Source organism: Pleurodeles waltl, chromosome 4_2, assembly GCF_031143425.1.
Source record: "Pleurodeles waltl isolate 20211129_DDA chromosome 4_2, aPleWal1.hap1.20221129, whole genome shotgun sequence".
Taxonomy (NCBI): Eukaryota; Metazoa; Chordata; class Amphibia; order Caudata; family Salamandridae; genus Pleurodeles; species Pleurodeles waltl.
Window position 1 is genome coordinate 399883970 of NC_090443.1, and position 21617 is coordinate 399905586.

At 41.7% G+C, this 21617-nt stretch overlaps 1 protein-coding gene across 1 annotated transcript in view; it reads right to left on the reverse strand.

The window, feature by feature from the left end:
• Positions 1-749: 749 nt before the first annotated feature.
• PAPPA2 (pappalysin 2) overlaps positions 750-21617 on the reverse strand; it is a 796947-nt gene continuing 776079 nt past the window's right edge. Inside the window, exon 22 of the mRNA XM_069231564.1 lies at positions 750-1015. Coding sequence (XP_069087665.1) covers positions 920-1015 — 96 coding nt within the window. The 3' untranslated portion in view covers positions 750-919. The remainder of the gene's footprint in view (positions 1016-21617) is intronic.

The window sequence follows — 21617 nt, forward strand, 5'->3', positions numbered from 1 at the left end:
ATCCTCATGCAACACAGGCACCCTTGCAGCATGGTGCAAGTGTTCCTGCAGCCCATTGTGAACCAGCACGGGAAAAAGGGCAGAAATGACCTGTATACTTTTATTCCCACCCTTTCCTAGTGACACAGCGCAGGAAGGTAAGCTGCTGTGCTGCACTGTGCCACTTTCCCATAAATATAGGCCTAACTCTGTGTAATGGAACCCGGCTCACTTTATTTCTCACTGTGACCATGTGAAAGGAGCCAACAGTGTGTGTCACATGGTGACACCATAAGAGATATCAAACTGATTCTTGTAGCGAATGAACTTCTATGTGGAAAATTCCACAACTTTGTAAACATATTCTCACCACAGTTCGAACCTTCTTGCGTATTCTGCTTGCACGATTGCAGGTTTATGGGTACATACAACATTTACATTCACACCACGTCCTGTTTTGTTAGTCATCAGAGGGCTAGTTTGATGTTAGGCTGTGGTTAGCGCATTACTGTTTATGTGCTGTTGCATATTTCTTGCATTCAAATCAATAATTGCTATTTCTTGGCAACTACCACTCCAATATCTGCTTCCAGTTTCACCTCAAGGCCCATTCCTGCATGAAATCTACAGGCAAGGACACGAGATGGGAAAAAAAAATTGACAGCCAATGAATTTCCCCTGTGTATAGTATGGCCAGTAAAGAAAAAGTGTGAACAACATAGCAAACGTGGATCACATAAGTCATAACAAGGACACCTCCGTATCACAGCTTGGCTATCCACATTTTTTTAATGTCCCCAATATACACAGGTTATACAGTATTTCATATAAGTTAATGAGCACACACTTCATATACACAACGTCCCATTCTCCCTCTGCTTCATGTTGACCAGTGCCGTCTTCGGTAACTGCCCCAGCATCCTCACTGTCAAACTGAGGGCTAGCGCACGCCATGCTGTCGGGACTGGTTCTCCTGGGCACTTGGATCCAGGCATGCACACTCATCCTGGTCACAGTATGCAGCAAAAGGGATCACCTGGTTTAGGAGAAAATATAAGTGGACACTATGAAATATATTCAGCTAAGAGTCACTTAAATATACTGAGGACAAGACCAGCTATCGAAGAAACATTAACGGATGCACTACTGGGAAGATAAACATAGCTACCTCTCGGCACCTCATGCATCTAACCAGAAATATGTATTTTAAGAATAGACACTTAATTGGGCATTCAAGGCACTAATGATGGGCCAAGTAATAACGAATGGCAATCACAAGTAACTAAGCTGGACATTATAGAAACACGTTTGCAATATTAGCAGTGGATATTATTAACTGCACAACACAAGTTTATTGTGGCTATGTATAAATGAGGGAAGTATACGGCTACCACCAATAGTAATATAAGTAGGCGCTTCATCAGGCTGCACCTTGCAACCCAAAAGCTGCAATTAGAGTGATGGGTGACACATCACTCCGAATACAGACAAATCTCTGGATCACACCAAAATGTGTCAATGATAGACAGTATCAAAAGGTATGTACACTAAAGGTAAAAGATTAAACAATTAAACAGGCAGTCCTGTTAATTCGACAAGTTGCATACATTTTAGCAAAACATTCCATTAAATGTGGGGATGTGGTTAAACAGTTATCATAACATGAGGTACTGTTGACATCAAATAGCTATGTACAAAGATGTTATGAAGTATACATATATATCTCTGTCGGCTGCAACGCACAGTTCAATATCAGAGACAAATGAAGATATAGTAGACATCAAATACAGCTGGCACGTTTCATAAGTATGACTTTTTCAAGGTTATTATGTTCCAATTGAGCAGTAAGAAATAGTTGTGCTAAGCTGCAATTATAAGGATTATGAACTGTGTAAGCAAAATCAAATATATAAGACTTAGTAAAAGGTTTTGGCTTAAGATGACAGGTAGGTTTGGACTGCGAGTGTCATTTGGCAAAGTCTAGATGTGTAGGAGTATGCACTCCAGAAAACTTTCCAATATAAACAAGGGTAAGATCGTCCACTGTGGGGAACAAAATGGAGGAAAGGACCTGTCATGTAATGTCAGCCTGCCTACTGCATAAAGATGTAGGAGTTAGTTTCTTGACAGGCTTACCATGTGGTGATGGTGGTGCTGAGCAAGATAACTGTGAATGTTTAACCAATAGACAGGTATACAGGCATTGTTTTATGCTGATTCGATTACTGAAAATTTTAGGAGTGAGGATGAATTTTGTATAGTGATACACATTAAAGCTTTGTTGGTACTTGTTGGACCTGGCCCTTTTTGTAGGGTCAACCCCAAACTTTTTGCCTCCTTCCTCCTATTTTTTCTGGCCTGTTTGTGTTGGCTTTAGGACTCTGGGCACTTTACTACTGCCAACCAGTGCTAAAGTGCATATGCTCTCTGTCTGAATTCTATTGGTGGTTGGCTTATCCATGATTGGCATATCTGATTTACTAGTAAGTCCCTAGTAAAGTGCACTATATGTGCCCCGGGCCTGTAGATCAAATGCTATTTGTGGGCCTGCAGCATTGATTGTGCCACCCACATGAGAAGCCCTGCAAATAACGTCTCAGGCCTGACACTGACGTATCTGTGTCGGCAGTTTTGTACTGCCAATTCAACCTGGCAAGTGTAAACACTTGCCAGGTCCAAACCTTCCCTTGTACTACAAGTAAGTCACCCTTAAGGAAAGTGTATTTAAAAGGTAGGACATGTACTGGTGTGTTTTACATGTCCTGATAGTGAAATACTGCCAATGTCGGTGTTCACTATTGCAAGGCCTATCCCTCACATAGGCTAACACGAGGATTGACTTGAAATATCCTTTACGTGTAATTCCCCATTGAGAGCAGATAGAGTGATGGAGCTTGGGGTCTCTGAACTCACAATTTAAAGATACATCGTTTAGTGAAGTTTGTTTTTAGATTGTCAGTTTGAATGTGCCATTTTTAGAAAGTAGGCATTTTCTTGCTTAACCATTCTGCGTCTCTGCCTGGCTGCTGAATGCATGTATGGGATGTATGGGTCAGGATGACAGTTGGGCTGGTTGTGAATTCACTCTAGACAGTCATACAAAGGGAGCTGAGGTGTGCCCTGCCTATCCTTATGGGTCTCCATGGTCCACAGTGTTGGGAGGAGCTGACACTTGCACCTGAATAGGCCTGTGCCTGTCCTTACACAATGCAGTCTCCAAACCCCTAGAGTGTGTCTGGGACCAGGGCAGGAAAGGCAGGGTCTTGTGCACTACAAAGACTTTCCTTTGAAGTTTGCCTTCTTCAAAGGCAGAAATGAGTATAAGTATTGAACCCAAAACCCCAGAATTTTAGAACACTTCTGGAGCAAGAGGAGACTCTGCCAAAGAGAAGAGCTGAAAAGCTGTGGGGAGGAGCACTGCCCCTTTGTGGTGTTCGCTTTGCTGGGTTGGCCTGCAGTTGCTGCTTCTGCTTTGGAAGGAACAAAAACTTTGTTGTGTATCCTGCTTGTGAAGTTTCTCCAAAGGCTTGGACTGAGCTTGCCTCCTGTTAAAAACTCTCAGGGACATCACCGACTTCACCTGCCAGCGCCTGAGTTCTCTTGCTGAGGACCCTGACTTGCCAAGTTGTGGCCACTTCAGTTCCTGGGCCCTTGGAAGTGAAACTTAGCATAAAAACAAGAAGAACCAGGCACACTGACTCCTGACGACTCCGGAACTGGCACCACTGCCCGACTATGCATCACTGCCTGCAACCGAAGCCATGATCCCCCCTGAAGTGCGACGACCGTAACCAACATCGCAGCCCCCATGCCGCCACAGTGCTGCTGAAGTCCTACAACATTCTGAGTCCCGAGTGCTGTGTCTCCGATGTCTGTGACACTTGACTCCACTGCAGCATCTGTGGACACGTGGTGTGAATGCAACCCCAAGAGGTCGCCCTATTGTGTGTTGACCCGTGGAACTCATTGACCCCGCCAGATCATTCGGAACTGACGCCTCACCACAGATGCCGCCTGACCTCCATTGCCTCTTTAAGGAACCAAAAAACTCACCTCCCCTGCGTAGCAGTGAGGAACCAATGCTCCACCTCCTGCATTGCAGCACAGAACCAATACCACACCGGCTCCAGTGACGCCTCACCTCCCAAACTCCGTGCCACATCTTTGACCCTGCCTTGTTTCTAAGGTACTGTACCTGGGGTCTGTGCGACTCCGTGACTGGCGCTGCACTCCCTCGTGAGTGGCATCAGACTGTTGTGAATGACTCCATCAACGATATTGTGATAGTCCCAGTTGGAGCTATTGTGTTCTAAGTTCTATACAGAAGTTTAATCTTTGAAAATTTATATCTTTGCTTGTGTATGTTGGATTTTTGTCATTTTGGTCTTGTTTTACTTACTTATTAGACTGAACAATCTCAAGGGTTGGAAGTAGGGCATACATATTATGGAAACAGGTACACACTACTGGGTATATATTCATTCATACTGACACAGATATAGTGTCTGCTGTCATATCATTTACAGTATTGTCTCTTAAACACAGCCATATGCATCATAACTGACTGAATACCAGTAATTCAGATCAGTACACCATATATCAACATAGCAAGTCATTATATTGTACATTTCATCTACTCCATTTAAACCTATCGTAGCTGGCTGTACTTTCTGTATGCATCTTGCCTCCATTCTGGTCAGTTTGTTTTCTCTCTTTCCTCCCCTAGGGTCATGTTCTACTGTTTCTAATAAATCCAATTAATGCCATTGGGAGAGCATTTCTTTTCTGAGTAGTGGTTTACCATGGGGCAATGGGATACTGAGAACACATTCTTGATCTATGGTGGATAATCCTTGACTTAACTTCTTGTGTTGTTATACCAATCTATGTCTTGTTACAGGGGCATGTAATAGCATAGACCACATGTTTAGTATTGCAATGGGAAAAAGTGTACTGTTTTGTAGTAATGTTATTCATAGTGACTTCCTTAATATTGTTTGAGAATTCACATACAATGTAATGTTTGCACCTGAAAAGTGCATTATGTTTGGGTAGTTCTAGCATTTCTAAAACTGTCTTCTTCCTGACAATGTGGCTAATTTCATGAAGTAATCTCAAATATCTTTTTCCTCCTTAAAGGCATATAAAGGTGTGTGTAGATTCCAATTCTGTTTAATCAGTCCCTCAATGTTATGAACTACAGGGCTGTAATCAATTATACATATGAGAGGAATTCTATTCTCCCTATACTTGCATTGTAACAGGGACTCACATGGAGTAAACTAGGCTTTCTTCATGGAGTATTTTACCATTTTCTTTGAGTATCCCCTTTCCATTAATTTATTATGTTAAAGTGAATGGTAAATTCAAGTTCCATTGATCTATTAATCAACCAAGTATGGAAACTTTTGAGGGATTCTGGAGAACCTTTCCAAGTTAGAAAAACAAATGTTCTATGACTGGTTTATAATAGGGCAACAGATCTCAAATGCATTGTTTTCTTTTTACAAGCTCACTCATTAAATAATGATTGGCCCTACGTATTAGTCTGTAGGCTAAACTGAAAGACAGGAACGTGTTGCTACATTCTACTAGTTTTCGTCCTAAGACCCTCAGAGAGAATTTACCTTACAGTCAATTACTCCACATAAGAAGAAATTGTTCAAGGAAAGGTAAATATTTTGAAAGTGCTAAGACCCTATTAACAGAGAGGATGGTTTATTCCATGTGAGCTCCTGTTGCAATGCAAGGATGGGGGGGGGGATAAGATTCATCTCATATATGTACTCACTTATCGCCATATAGCTAATCAGATTAAGACATTTATAAAAAAGAACCAGAACCAGAACCCTTCTATCTTCTGATACTTTTATATGCCTTTATGAAAGGAAAGAATTTACCAGATTCCTTGGTGAGAACAAAAGACCATTTTGGAAATACAAGGACTACCCAGACTCAATGGACATTTCATGTGCAGACAATTCAATGTACTTGAATTCACAAACAAAAATAAGGGAGTCACTATCAATACTGTTGCTACAAAGCAGTACAAAATTTCCAACTGCAATACTAAAAACATGACCTGTGTTATTACATGCCCTTGTGTATAGACGGAGATTGGTATGGCAACATAAGAAGTTAAAGCAGTCATTAGCCAACATAGGCCAAGAATTAGATGTCAGACTTCAGGTTCCCCAATGGCAAACAACTACTCAGAAAAGAAACCCACGCCCAAAGAAATTAATTGGACTGTATAAGCGACAATAGACTATGACTGCAGGGGAGGGTAAACAGAACTGACCAGAAAGGGGGTAGAATACATGTAAAAATTCCAGACAGCTACAATTGGTATAATTGGAGTAGATGAAATATGGAATTTCAAATTTGCTTACTCAATATATAGCTAAATGGTGTACTGATCCTTATGACCGGTATCTGGTTACTTATCATGTACAGTTGTCTTTAAGAAGTATTATTATAAAATATATGGCAGTTAAAACCATATCTGTATCAATGTAATGACTCTTTTACTATGTACCCAGTAGCGTGTATCTCTTCCCAGGATATATATGCCTTATTCCCAATTCTTGAAACTGTTCAATCTAATAAGCAGGTCACAGATATTTGAACACTGATTCTGTAACAAATCTGTTGTGTGTTCATTATTAGATTTTGCACTAAATGGTGCAGTAAATTGTGAATTTGTAATTCAAGCAGTATTGAAGTCAAACCAGGCTTTTGTTTACAATATTGATACAATTCAGGTACGTCATCAAAGCACCAGATGTTGTCTGAGATGTCTTATATAAGTACTTGTATGTATCTGTGTCTATAAATTTTGAAGTGTAGTGTGATGTTGTAAGTAATAATCAAATTTGTCATTAGAAAAACATGGTATCTTTTGGTTCATGGAATAACACAGTTTTTAATATTCCACCCAATGAGGGTATACAAACAATTCTTATCCTTTATTAGATATAGCAATTTTCTAACCATGGGGTGTTCCCTATTTAATGAGCTCAATTATTCATTAATTTCTTTTAATATGGTGCCTGTTCAGGTATACTCAAAATCAATTTTGAATAGGGAGCCTTCTCATTGTACACTTCTTTATACAGCGAAGCTATTAGTCATCAGTGATACCCAGAGCTAGTATGGGCAATATATACAAAACATTGCTGGGTGAATATGGTGCTTGTTTTGAGTTTTACTATCACAACACATCCCTTAGACAAATTGGCACCTTGCATCTTAAGCCCCAGGGATCATACGGATGCAAATCAGATCATTCAATTTATGCAGTACACTATGACGGTGGTGAAAAGCCTGCATTCTTCAACCACTATGTGATACTTGGTGTACAGCTTAACACTAAACTTTGAACACTCACAAGACAGGAGATGCTTTCCCCAAATAAATGACAATGTTTTTTTTTTTCAGGCACTCATCTGTGTTAATAAACACAACCTGTTGAAAGTTGACCATGGCCATATTGGGTTTCAAAACAAAGGGAATCTGTGAATATACCCGCTCATCTTACTCACCCAGCATGCTATGATGGCAATGATAAGTTTGTGATTTTATTTCTCTTATATGTCTGGTATACGTTTGACTCCTGGAAATCCACATGCTCTTCAATACTTGTAGGAGACATACACTTTGTGACAAATGACCGATGAGCAGCTCTCTTTCTTGGGAGCCAAGTCATTTATAAAGAATATAAAGCCTGTTGAAGGTTAGACTGCCTCCAAAAGACCTTGGTAAGGAGACATGAATGTTCATATTATTTGAGATGATTAAGAATAAGCTTATCAGTCATGTAGATATTCGTTTTTGGTCCATTTGATGAAATTCCTTCTTATTATACGTGGCCATTTTGGAAAGGCAATTGATGAGTGAATATAAGCTATGGATTTTTATGATATTCTTCCATCCCAATTCTAACATAACATGATGATTCTTCCTTGCAAGGTACCATTTAAAAAAAATGTTTGCAACACTTTCTTATGTGACTTATGATTAAAGTTAGTACAAGCAGCCTGGCTAGACATCCTGGTCTTCATTGGGTTTTTCCTTTTGCTTATCCCACAGACTATCACACAGTTCAATGCTCCAATTGATTACATCTTTTCAATGTGGATGCAATGTGATGTAATTGTAGCTAAGGTATCGTAAATGTGGGGTAGTATACCTACCCACTTAACCCACTATGGAATGCTGAAATGAGTTCTGACAGACGTTCCCCTCAGGCACCAATTTTGTGTAAACCAAAATATGGAATATAAATGAGCATGAGATAATTGATTAACCTGGGCAATTAACTTACTCATGTGTAAAGTTCATATTATGGCCCTCACTACTGTAGCATATATTATAAGTGTGCTATATAATAGGAATCGACTCATCAAATATATGGTGACTGTATGCATATATACGTGTTACTAAGTAAAAACAATGTGGTCCTTGTATATGTCCTGAGGATACTGTTAAAAAGGAGTGAGGCCGAAATGCAACAACACCATCTTTTGGAGGATTTCATAAATGACAAATGCAACAAATGGACACTGGCTGCTGAGGATTTATGTTTAGAAACAAAGTAGTTATTTACCGGAAAGGGTGACTTCTTCTGGGTATTAATTCTGGCATGCAAAGTGGAGTATCACACCTTCAAAGAGTTTTTACAAGGCAGATCATGCCATATGGAATATTTCCTATGAAATGGATATATGATTCCCTCTTGCTGAGTTCATGTTTTTAATGCTTATGTGCGATGACATTTTAATACATCTTTTTGATGATATGGCCATATGTTTCAGAATTAATATATTTAGTGGCATCCAGATGTCAGTATTCTCATATAGCAAACACTCATGCATTCATTGTTTCTAAGTAGTATAATGGTACCAACTTGTCAAACTCACAACACCATTGGGAAAGGTGTCAAAACCAGTCTTTCGCTTATCCACTTCCATGGGGTCCCTTCGTCCACATTCAAATTGCTTTCATTCAAATGCTTTGAAATGTTTAGCATGCCTATGTTTTGGTTCTAGAGTACATGTTTTCCATATGGATTAAAACATACCCATGTGATGGAGCTGATGCAATTACTGCAGTCAAGATACTGCTTAGAGATTGTATCCCAAGGTTTGGAATGCTTCTTCAGCTAGGCCGGGAGTGACAAGGGTACTCACTCTGTGTCATCTGTGAGTCAAGAACTATGTAAACCTTTGGGAATCAAACAACATTATCATTGTACCTACCTGCCTGAGTCCTCAGGGAGAGTAGAGTAGTTTAATGTAACTCTGAAGTCCAGGAGAGCTAAGATTTGTAGTCAAATAGGGACAAAAGGCCTGATGCTGTAAGTGGGACATTCTGGTGAATTCAAGACCCTCCTACTGAAAAGACTAAAGATAGTACCTGCAAAATTATAATTGCTGTTTAATGATACTTCATTCTGTCCCTCCAATGTCACTAGCTTTTATTATTTGCACTTAAATGTGATGTGATGCGTTGTATGTAGTACTGCAACAACTAATTTGCTGTCTCAACAGTTTCCATTCTCTGTTTCAAACTGCCCTGCCCATCTGCCTGACTGGAACCTACCACATCAATAGCCTACAGACTGAATCCACTTGAAAACCCATCAGTGAAAGTCTGTTATCCAACTCAGGGGGGAAGACCCATGCCAGATTCTGTTCACCAAGAACACTGCTGTGAACTGCTGTGTGCTGCCTGCCAGGATCTATGCATCACATTCTAAGCAGACCACTGAACAAAATGACACTGACGGTACAGCTTAGAGTACTGCTGGACTAGTGCCCCATGCACTCCTGCATCTGCTTCTAATGGTAACACAGCTCCTGTAACCGCAGTGCTCCTGGTTCTGCAGTGGCACCTGTGGGCAACATCTCTTCTGCAATTCACTGTGCCTTTGCTCCTGCTGCAACTCTGTGCTGACTTCATGAGAATTCACCCACTTCTCCCTTAGCCTGTAGTCCCAGCAATGGGAAGCCTTCCAGCTACCTAACCTCGCAATGGATCTGGTCAGATGTCTTTACTATGAGTCTTTTGTGTTGGTTCACTGTGTGCCTTTGCTTCGAAGGGCGAGGAGAGTGGCATGAAGAAATCAACAGGACTGCCAATACTGCAGCTACTGTGATTATACCTTTCTGTATTTTTTGTAGTACAAGCAACATTTCTATCTTTCTTCTTGTTCAGCTTGTAAATACCGGCTGTTAGACCTGGCATCCTTGGCATAGTCTCCCCTGTCTTTTTTCCTCTGCTTCCAATGTTTTGACTGTGTGCAGGACTCTGTTTTTGCTGGTTTTGTTACTCTGGGCACCTTACCACTGCTGACCAGTGCTTAAGTGCAAGTGCTCCCTGTGTAAAAGTATGTGTAATTGGCTTTTTCATGATTGGTACATTTGATTTACTAGTAAGTCCCTAGTAAAGTGCACTAGAGATGCCCAGGGGTTGTAAATCAAATGCCATTAGTGGGCCTGAATCACTGATTGTGCCACCCACGTAAATAGCCCTGTAAACATGGCTCAGACCTGCCACTGCAATGTGTGGGTGTGCAGTATTTAAACCATCCCTTTTTATACATGTAAAGGACCCTTGAGATAGGCCCAAGGTAGCCCCAGTGGCAGGGTTCAGTATATGTTAAAGATGGGGCATGTGCTGATGTGTTTTACATGTCCTAACAGTGAAATACTGCCAAATTCGTTTTTCACTGTTGCAAGGCCTATCTCTCTCAGAGGTTAACATGGGGGCTGCCTTTAAATAACTTTTAAGTGCACTTTCCCTTTGGGAGCAGATAAAATGTGGAATTTGGGGTCTCTGAACACACAATTTAAAAATACATATTTTTGTAAAGATGGTTTTTAAATTGTCTGTTTGAAAATGCCACTTTTAGAATGTGGGCCTTTTCTTGCTTAAACTATTCTGTGACTCTGCTTGCTTGGTTTTTTCCCTGTCTGGGTCAGACTGACAGTTGAGTTGTTTGTTAATCTCCACTAGACAGTGACACAAAGGTGGCTGGAGTGTAGCCTGCATATCCTGATGGGTCATCTGGGCTAGAGTGGAGGGAGGAGCTAACACTTACACCTGAATGGGCTGTGCGTGCCCTGACACAATGCAGTCTCCAACCCCCTGGTATGTGTCTGGGGCCAGGCCTGGGCAACGCATCATTCTGAGAACAACAGAGACTTTCCTTTGAAGTTTGCATACTTCAAAGGCAGAAAGGGGTATAAGTAGCAGGCTCACTTGCGAGGAAGGAATCGACATATCGCTGACTTTTCCAACGCACGCTTGTTTGTTTGGCTTTATTTTTTACACAAACCAGGTACTCTGTGTAATAACAATGTTTCTATTGTTTTATATGGAGTAAGATTCTATTATTTTGAAAAGTCATAACTTTACTTGCGTATGTTGGATTTTTGTCGTTTTGGCATTGTTTGATTTAGATAAATATTGGCTATTGTTCTAAACTGGTATGGTGTCCATTTGTAGTGTTTTCACTGTGGTACTGTGTGGCTACAAATATTTAACACATTACCTCTGAGATAAGCCTGACTGCTTGTGCCAAGCTACCAAGGGGGTGAGCAGGGGTAATCTTAGGAGTGTGACTCCTTTACTCCTACTAGAGTGAGGGTCCCTAATTGGACACGGTATAAACTGACAGCCAACTAGAGACCCAATTTCTAACAGTAGTATGTTGTACATTTTTGTACATGAGTCATATGACAGTTTGTCTCAAACAAACTTATGTTGTATTTAAAAATAATTAATGAAACAAATAAATCAATAAATACATATTATTAAGTGGCAGGAGATAGAAAAAGTGACTACAAGGAGCCAAGTTTCATTTGATTGGGCGGTTTTAAATGGGGACGGAGGGGTAATCTAAGAGGGACATTGTGGAGTGTCATCGGCCCAGACAGGGATATCCTTAGGTCCACCATGGAGAGATACTAACCATGTGGAGAGGATGCTGTACAGGTCACTGATGGAAAATAGCCTGAGGAAGAACATCTATGGAATAGAACATATAACCTAAGCAAGGGCATCTATTAGAACATTGCAGAGTCAAATGCCTGATTCCATAGAAACAATGTGGAAAGCAATGATACACGGAGGAACATGTACAGTGGCTGTGTACAACCAAAAGCCTTTATCCATGGGCTAGAATGAAAAGCCAACCACGCATGCAGGTATACACAGACATTGAGGGCAGCTGCCAGAAGGGGAAAGGGTGTCCATTGGGGTACTCTTGAGAGTCAATAAACAAGGAAAAAGCATATGCAGGGAAATTGTGGAGAGCCAGCATTCCAAGGGGGGCATGTCCAGGGACACAGCGGAGATCCATCACTTGAAAAGGGACAACCACCAATGTCAGATTGTACTTCACAAACAGTAAGGGCCTGATTTAAGAGGCCCTAGTGCCGCCACAGCATCACTTTTTTTACGCTAAGGCGACTCAAAAATGGCTTTTTGCACACGCCATATTTCCAAAGTGGCACAATGTATGCATTTAACCACTTTGTAAACCCCTGCACCACATTATGCCTGCACCAAGCATAATGTATGCAAGGGGGCGTTCCCTCATTATGGGGGCCAATATAATGGTGCAAAGAAATCTAAGAGATTTCCTTGTGCCAATTTTTGCGGCACTTTTAACGCCTGCTCAGAGCAGGTGTTAAAAGGGGGCATGCCATTGAATACAATGGGCCCCTGTGTACTCTGCAGGAGTAGCACCAAAATGTTGGCACTACTCCTGCAGAGTACATCAATAGTGTCAGGAATGAATTTTGACACTATTGCCATCTATCCTGTGCCATGATGCACCATATTTAAAATACAGCGCACACATGGTGGCGGTAGGGGGATGCTAAGGGGCGCAAGGAAAGTGGCGCTGCCCTGGGTGCACCTCCATTTTTTTTAAATAAGCCCCTAAATTTGATCTAAGTTTGCTGATCACTGAGATCAAACTACATCACCAGCACCATGGTAGCTCTGCTTCACTTAAACACCTACACAGGCAAAACATTCGGAACCACAGCCCCAATTATTCACTTGCACACTATTGCAATTAAAAACAAAAGAGTTACCAGTTTCTGTAGCTTTTTCCTATTTTCACTTTTAATTTACTTGCAGTAAATTTGCTCCAATATGGCAATTTCGGGTCACTTATTGGCAACTATGTATGTCTACTGTTTAAAGTCAATGGACCAGATCACAAAACGTTTTTTACTGGTGCTATTTCATGCCCTTGGTGGAAAGTTATGGCAGTACCTGCCGCAAACATCTATCACAATTTTGTGAAAGCAGCTTTCGGTAAGTGGTAATTTGTGATAAGAATATTTGCTCATATTTGTTGTGGGGCATTTTGTTGTGGTAGTGATGTGTTATGTTGTTTTTTTGTGTTGTGTGATTTGTGCTGAATTATTGAAATATGATGTTATGCTGTATTGTGGTTGTTCTGTTATATTCTGTTTTGACAATTTTTTTGTTATATTTTATTGGTGTTGTTATGTTGTTTTGTTTATGCGATTGTGCTATGTTCTGTTACTGACTTAAAAAATGTCCACACATTCTATTACATTTCCATTTAAAAGCAGGGAACGTCTATGACAATCAACCATTTACCATTGTCTCGGGTGGTATATAGCACTGCTCCAGCTCTTCAACTATTTACCTCACCAGTCAACCAAAAACTGAGGCATGGATGGGTCTTATGTTAGCACTTTAGGGCCCATATTTATACTTTTTTAGCGCCACATTTGCGCAGCTTTTTAACACAAAAGCGGTGCAAACTTACGAAATACAATTGTATTTTGTAAGTTTGCGCCGCTTTTGTGGCAAAAAATTACGCAAATGCGGCGCAAAAAAAGTCTAAATATGGGCCTAAGTGTTCACTTCATGTGATACTCTCTTAAATTGGTACTTGCAGGGCTCACTTTATGTAGTAAAACCCAATATGCCTGATTCGTTCTACAAATGTTTATCTTTAAATCAGAAGTGAACCAGCTTGCTGTTGTGGTTGTCTGCACTATGTTAGCAATACTACTGGAGTGTGAGGTCTAGGCAAATAGACTCTATTGCTACAGGAAGCAACTTACATTCACTTGCTTTCCATTTCATTTCACCCAAGCACTCACCACTCCTCTGCCCAAAAATAGTAAAATGAGGCTTGAAAATTCTTCACCTTCCTCCTCCAGTAATTCGGCTGCAATGTGTGAGTTCTGCAATTGAGGGTACGCAGTGAGCTATGTATATTAACCTGTCAGTGGGATAGCAGCTGATGTGCGCTAACCCATTTCATATCACTTACAGGGCATTAGGTCTGGTATTGTTGCTTGTCCTTCTACTGATTTACTGCCCTTGAAGTGCCTTAGCCACCTTAATACAACATTGTAACTTAATAAAGGACGTATAATGGGCTAAATTCACTAATTACCCTTGAAAGTCAATTGCAGCTGCAATATAAAATACTCTGACCTGACAGACCTGCTAACTCACACAGCACCGTGTGTCACACGATATCAGCTTCCTTCACATGCTAATCTAGTGACAAAAACTATAACACACAGGGGCAGATTTACAAGCCCCTAGCGCCGCCTTAGCATTATTTTTATGACGGTTAGGTGGCTTTAAGTTGGCCATTACCCCGCTCCATATTTACAAAGTGTTGCAATGCATACATTGCGCCACTTTGCAATCCCTTGCGCCACATTATGCCTGTGCCAGGCATAATGTATGCAAGAGGGGCGTTCCCACGCAGGAAGGCCTGAAAGAATGGTGCAGTGAAATTTAAAAGATCTCACTGCACCTTTTTTTCCATTCATTTTAACGCCTGCTTAGGGCAGGAGTTAAAGTCACGCACCCATAATAATCTATGCGCCTCCCTGTGCTTTGCTGCACTAATGTCAAAACTTTTGATGCTAGTGCAGAAAAGTGCCACAACAGCATCAAAATGTTTGATGCTGTTGTGGTAATGATTGCCATGGTGCACCACATTGTAAATACCGTGCAACCATGGTGTTGTTAGGGTGGGCAAGGGGGACACAGGAAAAGTGGTGCATCGGGACCGATGCACCACTTTCTTGTAAATCTGCCCCACAGTGTGCACACCGTGAGTTGAAAATCCCCACAGAGTGTGGGTTTCCAGCTCATGGCGTGGAGGCTCTGTGCAGCTGACGTCCTTCAGGGGTTTTATCAATCACCCCAGGATGTCTTCAGCTGCTTCACAAGCCTTGGTAGTTTGTTTTTTGGAGAGAATGGGAAGGGTGTACTTGAACAGTGCTGGCTCTAAGACCCGCTACCTTGTCTTGGCCCAGGATCTCCACTATGATTGACCAGGGGATAAGAGACTCAAAACCCTGCCCAACAAGACCCCACTCCTTTCCTCAAGCCTCCACCACACCTCACACAATAAAATGAATTTCTAATTTGGCAGGTTAGCTGCCATCCTGGGTGTGGATTAAGAGTTGGACTATGTTCTACTGCTCCTGCCTCTCTATGATACACCAGATAGTTGGGACTGACTTCAGGTGTGCATTTTGAACAAAAACAATAGATGCAGTTTCACTCCCATCACCTCTGCCGGCAAAAGCACCAGGGCCAGATTTAAAGAAAAGTGGTGCAGCGCCGAGCCTAAATTGGCAGCAGTGCGCTGTATCACTTTAGAAACGCAGGGATGTGCTGTATTTAAGAGAATACAGCGCACCCCTGCATTTCCCCCTGCGCTGGCACTAAATTTAGCTGTCAGCGCCAACGCAGGCTTCATTGCACCATCGTGCAAAGATGTCTGTGTTGAGGGGTTTGATTGTGTGCGGGAAGGGACACCTTCCCACACATAAACAATAATTTCTGGCATTTGATTGTGTGGCACGCCCACAGCAACATCCATTGCACGCCCCTTCCACACACAGTGATGTGTGGGAAGGGGCCGAATTTACAAGGTGGCATTAAGCCACAAAAAGTGGCTTAGCGCCACCTTATAAATACGGCCCTGTGCTTAGCGCCACAGGAGCGTCACTAAAAGTGATGCTCCTGTGGCACTAGGGGCCTATAAATACGTCCCTCAGTTTCTGAAGACAATGGGAATAGTAGTTACTATGATCCGGGACAAACATCCTAAATAGGGTAGGAATATGCAAAGGAACTACGGGAAAACAGAGCGCTTTGGTGACCACTCCGTGTGATTACTGCGCATGATGAAGATGCACCTTAGAGATCAGTGGTCCACACTTTGGTTTTGTTCTGGACACCACATTAGAATAGGCGTACCCACCTCCGTGTTGTTTATTCACACCAAGGGCCATGTTACCGTAGGTGGGTTCTTGAGCAAGTGGTGAAATTGCACATCTTCTGTTAAATTCCAACTTTTTTCGCTCTGGCTTTGATATTTCATTTTACAGTAGTGATTGTGTACTTTTTTGGTACATAATAGATGTCAGTGCATACGAGGTGCATGTGAATTCATTTAAGAGCATCCTCTAAGGTGCATGGGTCATTCCTCATGCAAAAGACAACTCAGGCTACCCTGCGTAACTTCCTATTACTATCCGCAAGACTGTAGCTGGCAAAATATGATAACTCCTTCTCCTTTGCAATATTTATTGATTGCAAATGGGCGTAACTGTTTTTTGTTTTCTAATGTATAGCCACGCTTCAAAAGGCTTCTTGACATTCAACAAGCCTTTGTGTCAGTGGTTCTACCGCATTTACAGGTACCTATTGTTTTTTGTAATTCTGCAGTCTAACCATTTTCGTATTGCACTCCTGGACTTACATTACTTTTTCTTATTTTGGTGTGTGGCACTCTCTCAGTCCTGATCAGACCTTCTACAGTTTTAGGAAGTTGAAACGTCATTGACAACATGGTGCACTGACTTGGTCAACAGATGCCTATCATAAGGAGTAGCTGCAAATGTCAAGGGGGTGGAGGGATGAAGGACAAAGGGGGTCGGGGGGACAAATAATAAAAATTAAAAAAACACCCTTTCTGCTGCCGCCGCCTCGCTCCTCTGCTGTTCTGGTCTCCCAGTATTCACTGGGACACCAGCACAGGCTCTCCAGCAATCCTGGCACTGCTTTTATGCTAAACCTGGCATTAGAGCAGCGTCAGGATTGGTCTGTGAGGCTTGGACTGACGTTCAGACACTGCCCTAGGGTCTGTGCAGTTTCTCCAGCCCAGCTGTTCAACACAGCCGAGTTGGAGAAACATAAGAGCGCATGCGGCCTAAGACTGCCGGCCAAACACACATGCACACTAAGGGGCATATTTATACTCTGTTTGCACCGAATTTGCGTCAACATTTTTTACGCAAATTTGTCGCAAACCTAATGCCATATTTATGCATTGACGCCTGACCCGGCGAACGTCAATATTTAGCAGTGTGCATCATTTCTTGGATGCGTGAAACCGCCTTGCGTTAATGACATGCAAGGTAGGCGTTCTCATGCAAAAAATTACTTTAAGGCCTGTGCACCTTATTTATACTCCAGCGTCATTTTGACGCAAGGAGGGGGCGGGCCTTAAAAAAAAGGCGCCCAGCCTGATTTGTGCCGTTTTTTAACGCCTGGGTCAGGGCAGGCGTTAAGGGACTTATGGGCTCATTTCGATGGTATTTGACCATGGAAGCAGTCCACGGGTGCCCTTCCCTGCCCCCAGGGACACCCCCTGCCACCCTCGCCCACCCCTGGAGGACACCCATGGATGGAGGGACCCATCCCAGGTAAGTACAGATAAGTAGAGGTAAGTATTTTTTTTTTTTTAAGTGGCATAGGGGGACCTAATGTGGGCCCCCCTACATGCCACTGTGTCCAATGGCCATGCCCAGGGGACAGAAGTCCCCTGGGCATGGCCATTGGGCAGGGGGCACGAATCCTGTCTTTGCTCAGACAGGAGTCATTTCAATGGGGTTTGTGCGTCAAAACATGGCGCAAGTCCGGTTTGAGCCATGATTTTTGACTCTTACCTGACTTGCACCATTTTTTGATGCACAACTCCCATTCTTCCCTACGCCTGCGCTGCCCGGTTTTTTTACTCTGACCAGCCCGCAGCACCGGCTAACGTCAATCTATAAATAAGTCGCACGCCTGGTGCATTGGAAAGGCGTTAGCCGGCGGTAAATATTTTGACGCAAACAAGTGCTGGCGCTGGTTTGCATCAAAAAGTATAAGTATGGGCATTAGTGCACTCCATTCTTCCTCCCATGGACCAGCCCCGCCCCTCTTTTCACATGCTGGCTGATTCAGCAGCAGAAAAATAAAACAATAATGAAGTATCATTTTATTTTTCTGCTGCTGGCTTAGCCAGAGGGGCGACACTCCTCCTCCATTGCGGAGGAGCCGCCCCTCGCTGTGTATTACTTATAAGCAAGGCTCCCTGTTTTCCGTTTTTATTCATTTTTACTGATAAGTATAGGCAGAAAAACACTTAAGGGCAGATTTAAGAAAAGTGGTGCTGCACCAGGTGCAGCACCACTTTTCTTGTGCCCTTTAGCACCCCCCTATCGCCACCATGTGTGCACCGTATTTAAAATACGGTGCACCATGGCGCAGGGTAAGGGGCAATAGCGTCAAAATGTTTGACGCTATTGATGTACTGTTCAGAGTTAGCACCAACATTTTGCTGCTAACCCTGAACAGTACATAAGGGCCCATTGTAACCAATGGTGTGCCCCCTTTTAACAACTGCTGAGCAGGCATTAAAAGTAGCCGCAAAAAAAGACGCAGTGGAATCTCTTAGATTCCACTGAGCCATTTTTGTGGTCCCCCTAACGGGGTAATACCCCCTTTGCATACATTATGCATGGCACATGCATTATGTGGTGCAAAGGGTTAGAAAGTGGTGTAACTTTGTAAATATGGTGCAGCGATTTTTGAAGCCTAAAAACACATTAGTGTCGCTAATGTGGCGCTAGAGCTTCATAAATCTGGGCTTTTGTTCTTGCCTCTATTTATTTTTAAATGGGAATAGAAGCAGAAATTTGGTTTTTTGTGTGATTCTAAATGCTTTTAATCACATCTGCCAGGCCAATGGCTGTGAATTTAGGCAAGGGAGTTAAAAAACGAAATACAGGTGAGTAATGCTGCTTAAACAGAAGCAGATGTGTTTAAGGTTGATACTAAAATGTGTTTGTTTTCAAATAGATGTTTTTCATCTGTGGTTGTTCCTTTCATTGAAACCCATGAGGCATTTAAGTATGAGTGTACATTTATCAGTTAAATAAATGTAAAAATATATTAGTTTCAGCTTGAGCTTTCTTCATAAAATACCACGTGAGGATAAATACAGATCAAATTAGTAAAAAACAACTCTAGAAAAATACAGACAGACATGTAAATAATTTTTTTTTTAAACATAAAACAGGGAGCGCTGAATTATGAGTAGCCCTGAAGTGCATACATACATAAGCTGTGTGTCTTTTGTATATACACATCCTTTATGTTTGGAATATTTCTTGTCTTTTATGCAATCATTGGTGACACAAACCACTCACTATTCGTTTTCTCTCCATTTATGTCAAGTACTAAAAGTATTTTTTATTGCTGTTGATTTCTCTGCTCAAGTCTTGTGATGGACTATGAATAATAAATCAAAAATAATTTCAAAGGCTAGACTTTCGTTGTCTTACTTTAAATGTCTACAGTATTTAGATTAATGACAAGGATTTACTAGATTACAAATGAGTCCTTGGTGAATCATTGTTCTTTGTGCATATTTATAGCCAAGTTCCCACTGGTGGAATGGGTTGCTCTTGTGAACTTTCAAATAAACTGGCAGACCCATAGGACTCTTGCCATGATGTGTCATCCGGCTAAAATATTTTAAATATTTTACAGAAAGAAATTAGCAAAATAATCAATCGAAATGCAGCGTTACCACCTACGCAGACTGGATTCATGGCAATTACCTGCAACGCAATGTCACTGGCTCTGCTTGCCATTAAATCCCTGGCTCACGCATATGTGCTCTTGCATTCTATGTTCACAGACTTTTAAAAAGCTTCTCGCCATAATAATCTCTGTCCCCTCTGGAGCAAACTTCAACCTTTAGATTTCCCAAAGAATATGACAGCAATTTTGGCCGAGTTAAATCTTTTCACTTGTAATGCATTTTCTGCTTTACCCCCAATACTCGTCAATACCTTTTAAAACAGGTGTTCAAGAAGGCGTCACACTTACAACTAATTTTAATATTTTTGTGTGATTTATAACTTTTGTCTTAGACAAGCACACACCTTTTCGCCATCTTTAGGATGCTCATTACATGTTCTCTATCTTGTTAGTTAAATTACTTTCACTGACATAAAACTTTAGGTAACATGCGCCTGAACATGTAAAGCATAAGTAAAATCTTAAAATAATAAGGGCCAGATTTACAAGAAAGTGACGCATCAGCTGTGATGCGTCACTTTTTTGCGCCCCCCTAACGACACCATGTGTGTGCGGTATTTACAATACGGCGCACCATGGCACCCGTTAGGACAATAGCATCAAAATGTATTATGTTAGTGTGGTACTTTGGAGTATTAGCGCCATAAATTTTGGCGCTAATCCTGCAAAGTAAAGGGAGGCCCACTGAATATAATGGGCACGTCATTTTAATGGCTGCTCTGAGAGGGTGTTAAAAATGATGCTAAAAATGGCGCAGTGAAATGTTGTAAATTTCACTGTGCCATTTTTATGGGCCTCCTTGAGTGAGAACGACCTCCTTGCATACATTATGCCTGGTGCAGGCATAATGTGGTGCAAGGTGGTGCAAAGTGGCGAAGGAGAATGGCCTCCTTAACGTCACATTATTGTAAAAAAAATATGCTAGTGTTGCGCTAACAGGCGCTAGGGCCTTGTAAATCTAGCCCTATAATTCTCTCCTTTGTGCAGATGAGTTGCTTATCTGCGACTATGCGACTGACAGACTCCAAAGTGGATTAGAGACCCTCAAATTGTAGGCTGTGGCCAATTTGCATATAGCTAAACAAGTCAAAGGACAAACTATGCTTGGAACTAATTCTTCAGAGGATCGTGATACAGCATGGCCAAGAGATGAGCAGTATTGCTCCATATTTACAAGTATATGGAGCATTTCTTCTCTCTCCTTGCGCTGGCAAACTTCAGACAGCCTAGCGCCAATGCAAACATGGTGCAAGGGTGCCTGCATTGCAAGCAGAATTGTTTTTGTACAAGAAGGAATACCTTCCTGCACAAAAACAATCACTTGAGACATTTTCCTCTTTCTATGTGTGCTACAGTTTACAGCGCACATAGAAACATAAAATGACAAGGACAAAAAAGATTTTTCTCAATGTTATGCCATCCTCTGGGAGGCATAGAAATTTCACGCAAACCCAGGTTTCCAAACCTTTGTAAATCTGGGATTGCATGAAATCCATGGGTAGATGCATGGGTACAATTCTAGGACAATAACAACACATAGACTTTATTCTGGTGCTGCGGAGTTTTCTTTTCCAATTATTTCGTTTTTTGACACAACACATTCACTGCTTCTGTTGTCAAATGGGCTTTTTTCAAATGATCTGAATTCAGATCTCATTTAAGGTGAATTTTATGTTTTTATTTTTGTGATATTGATTCATTTGTTTCATACACTGGTGGTGGTTGTGTAA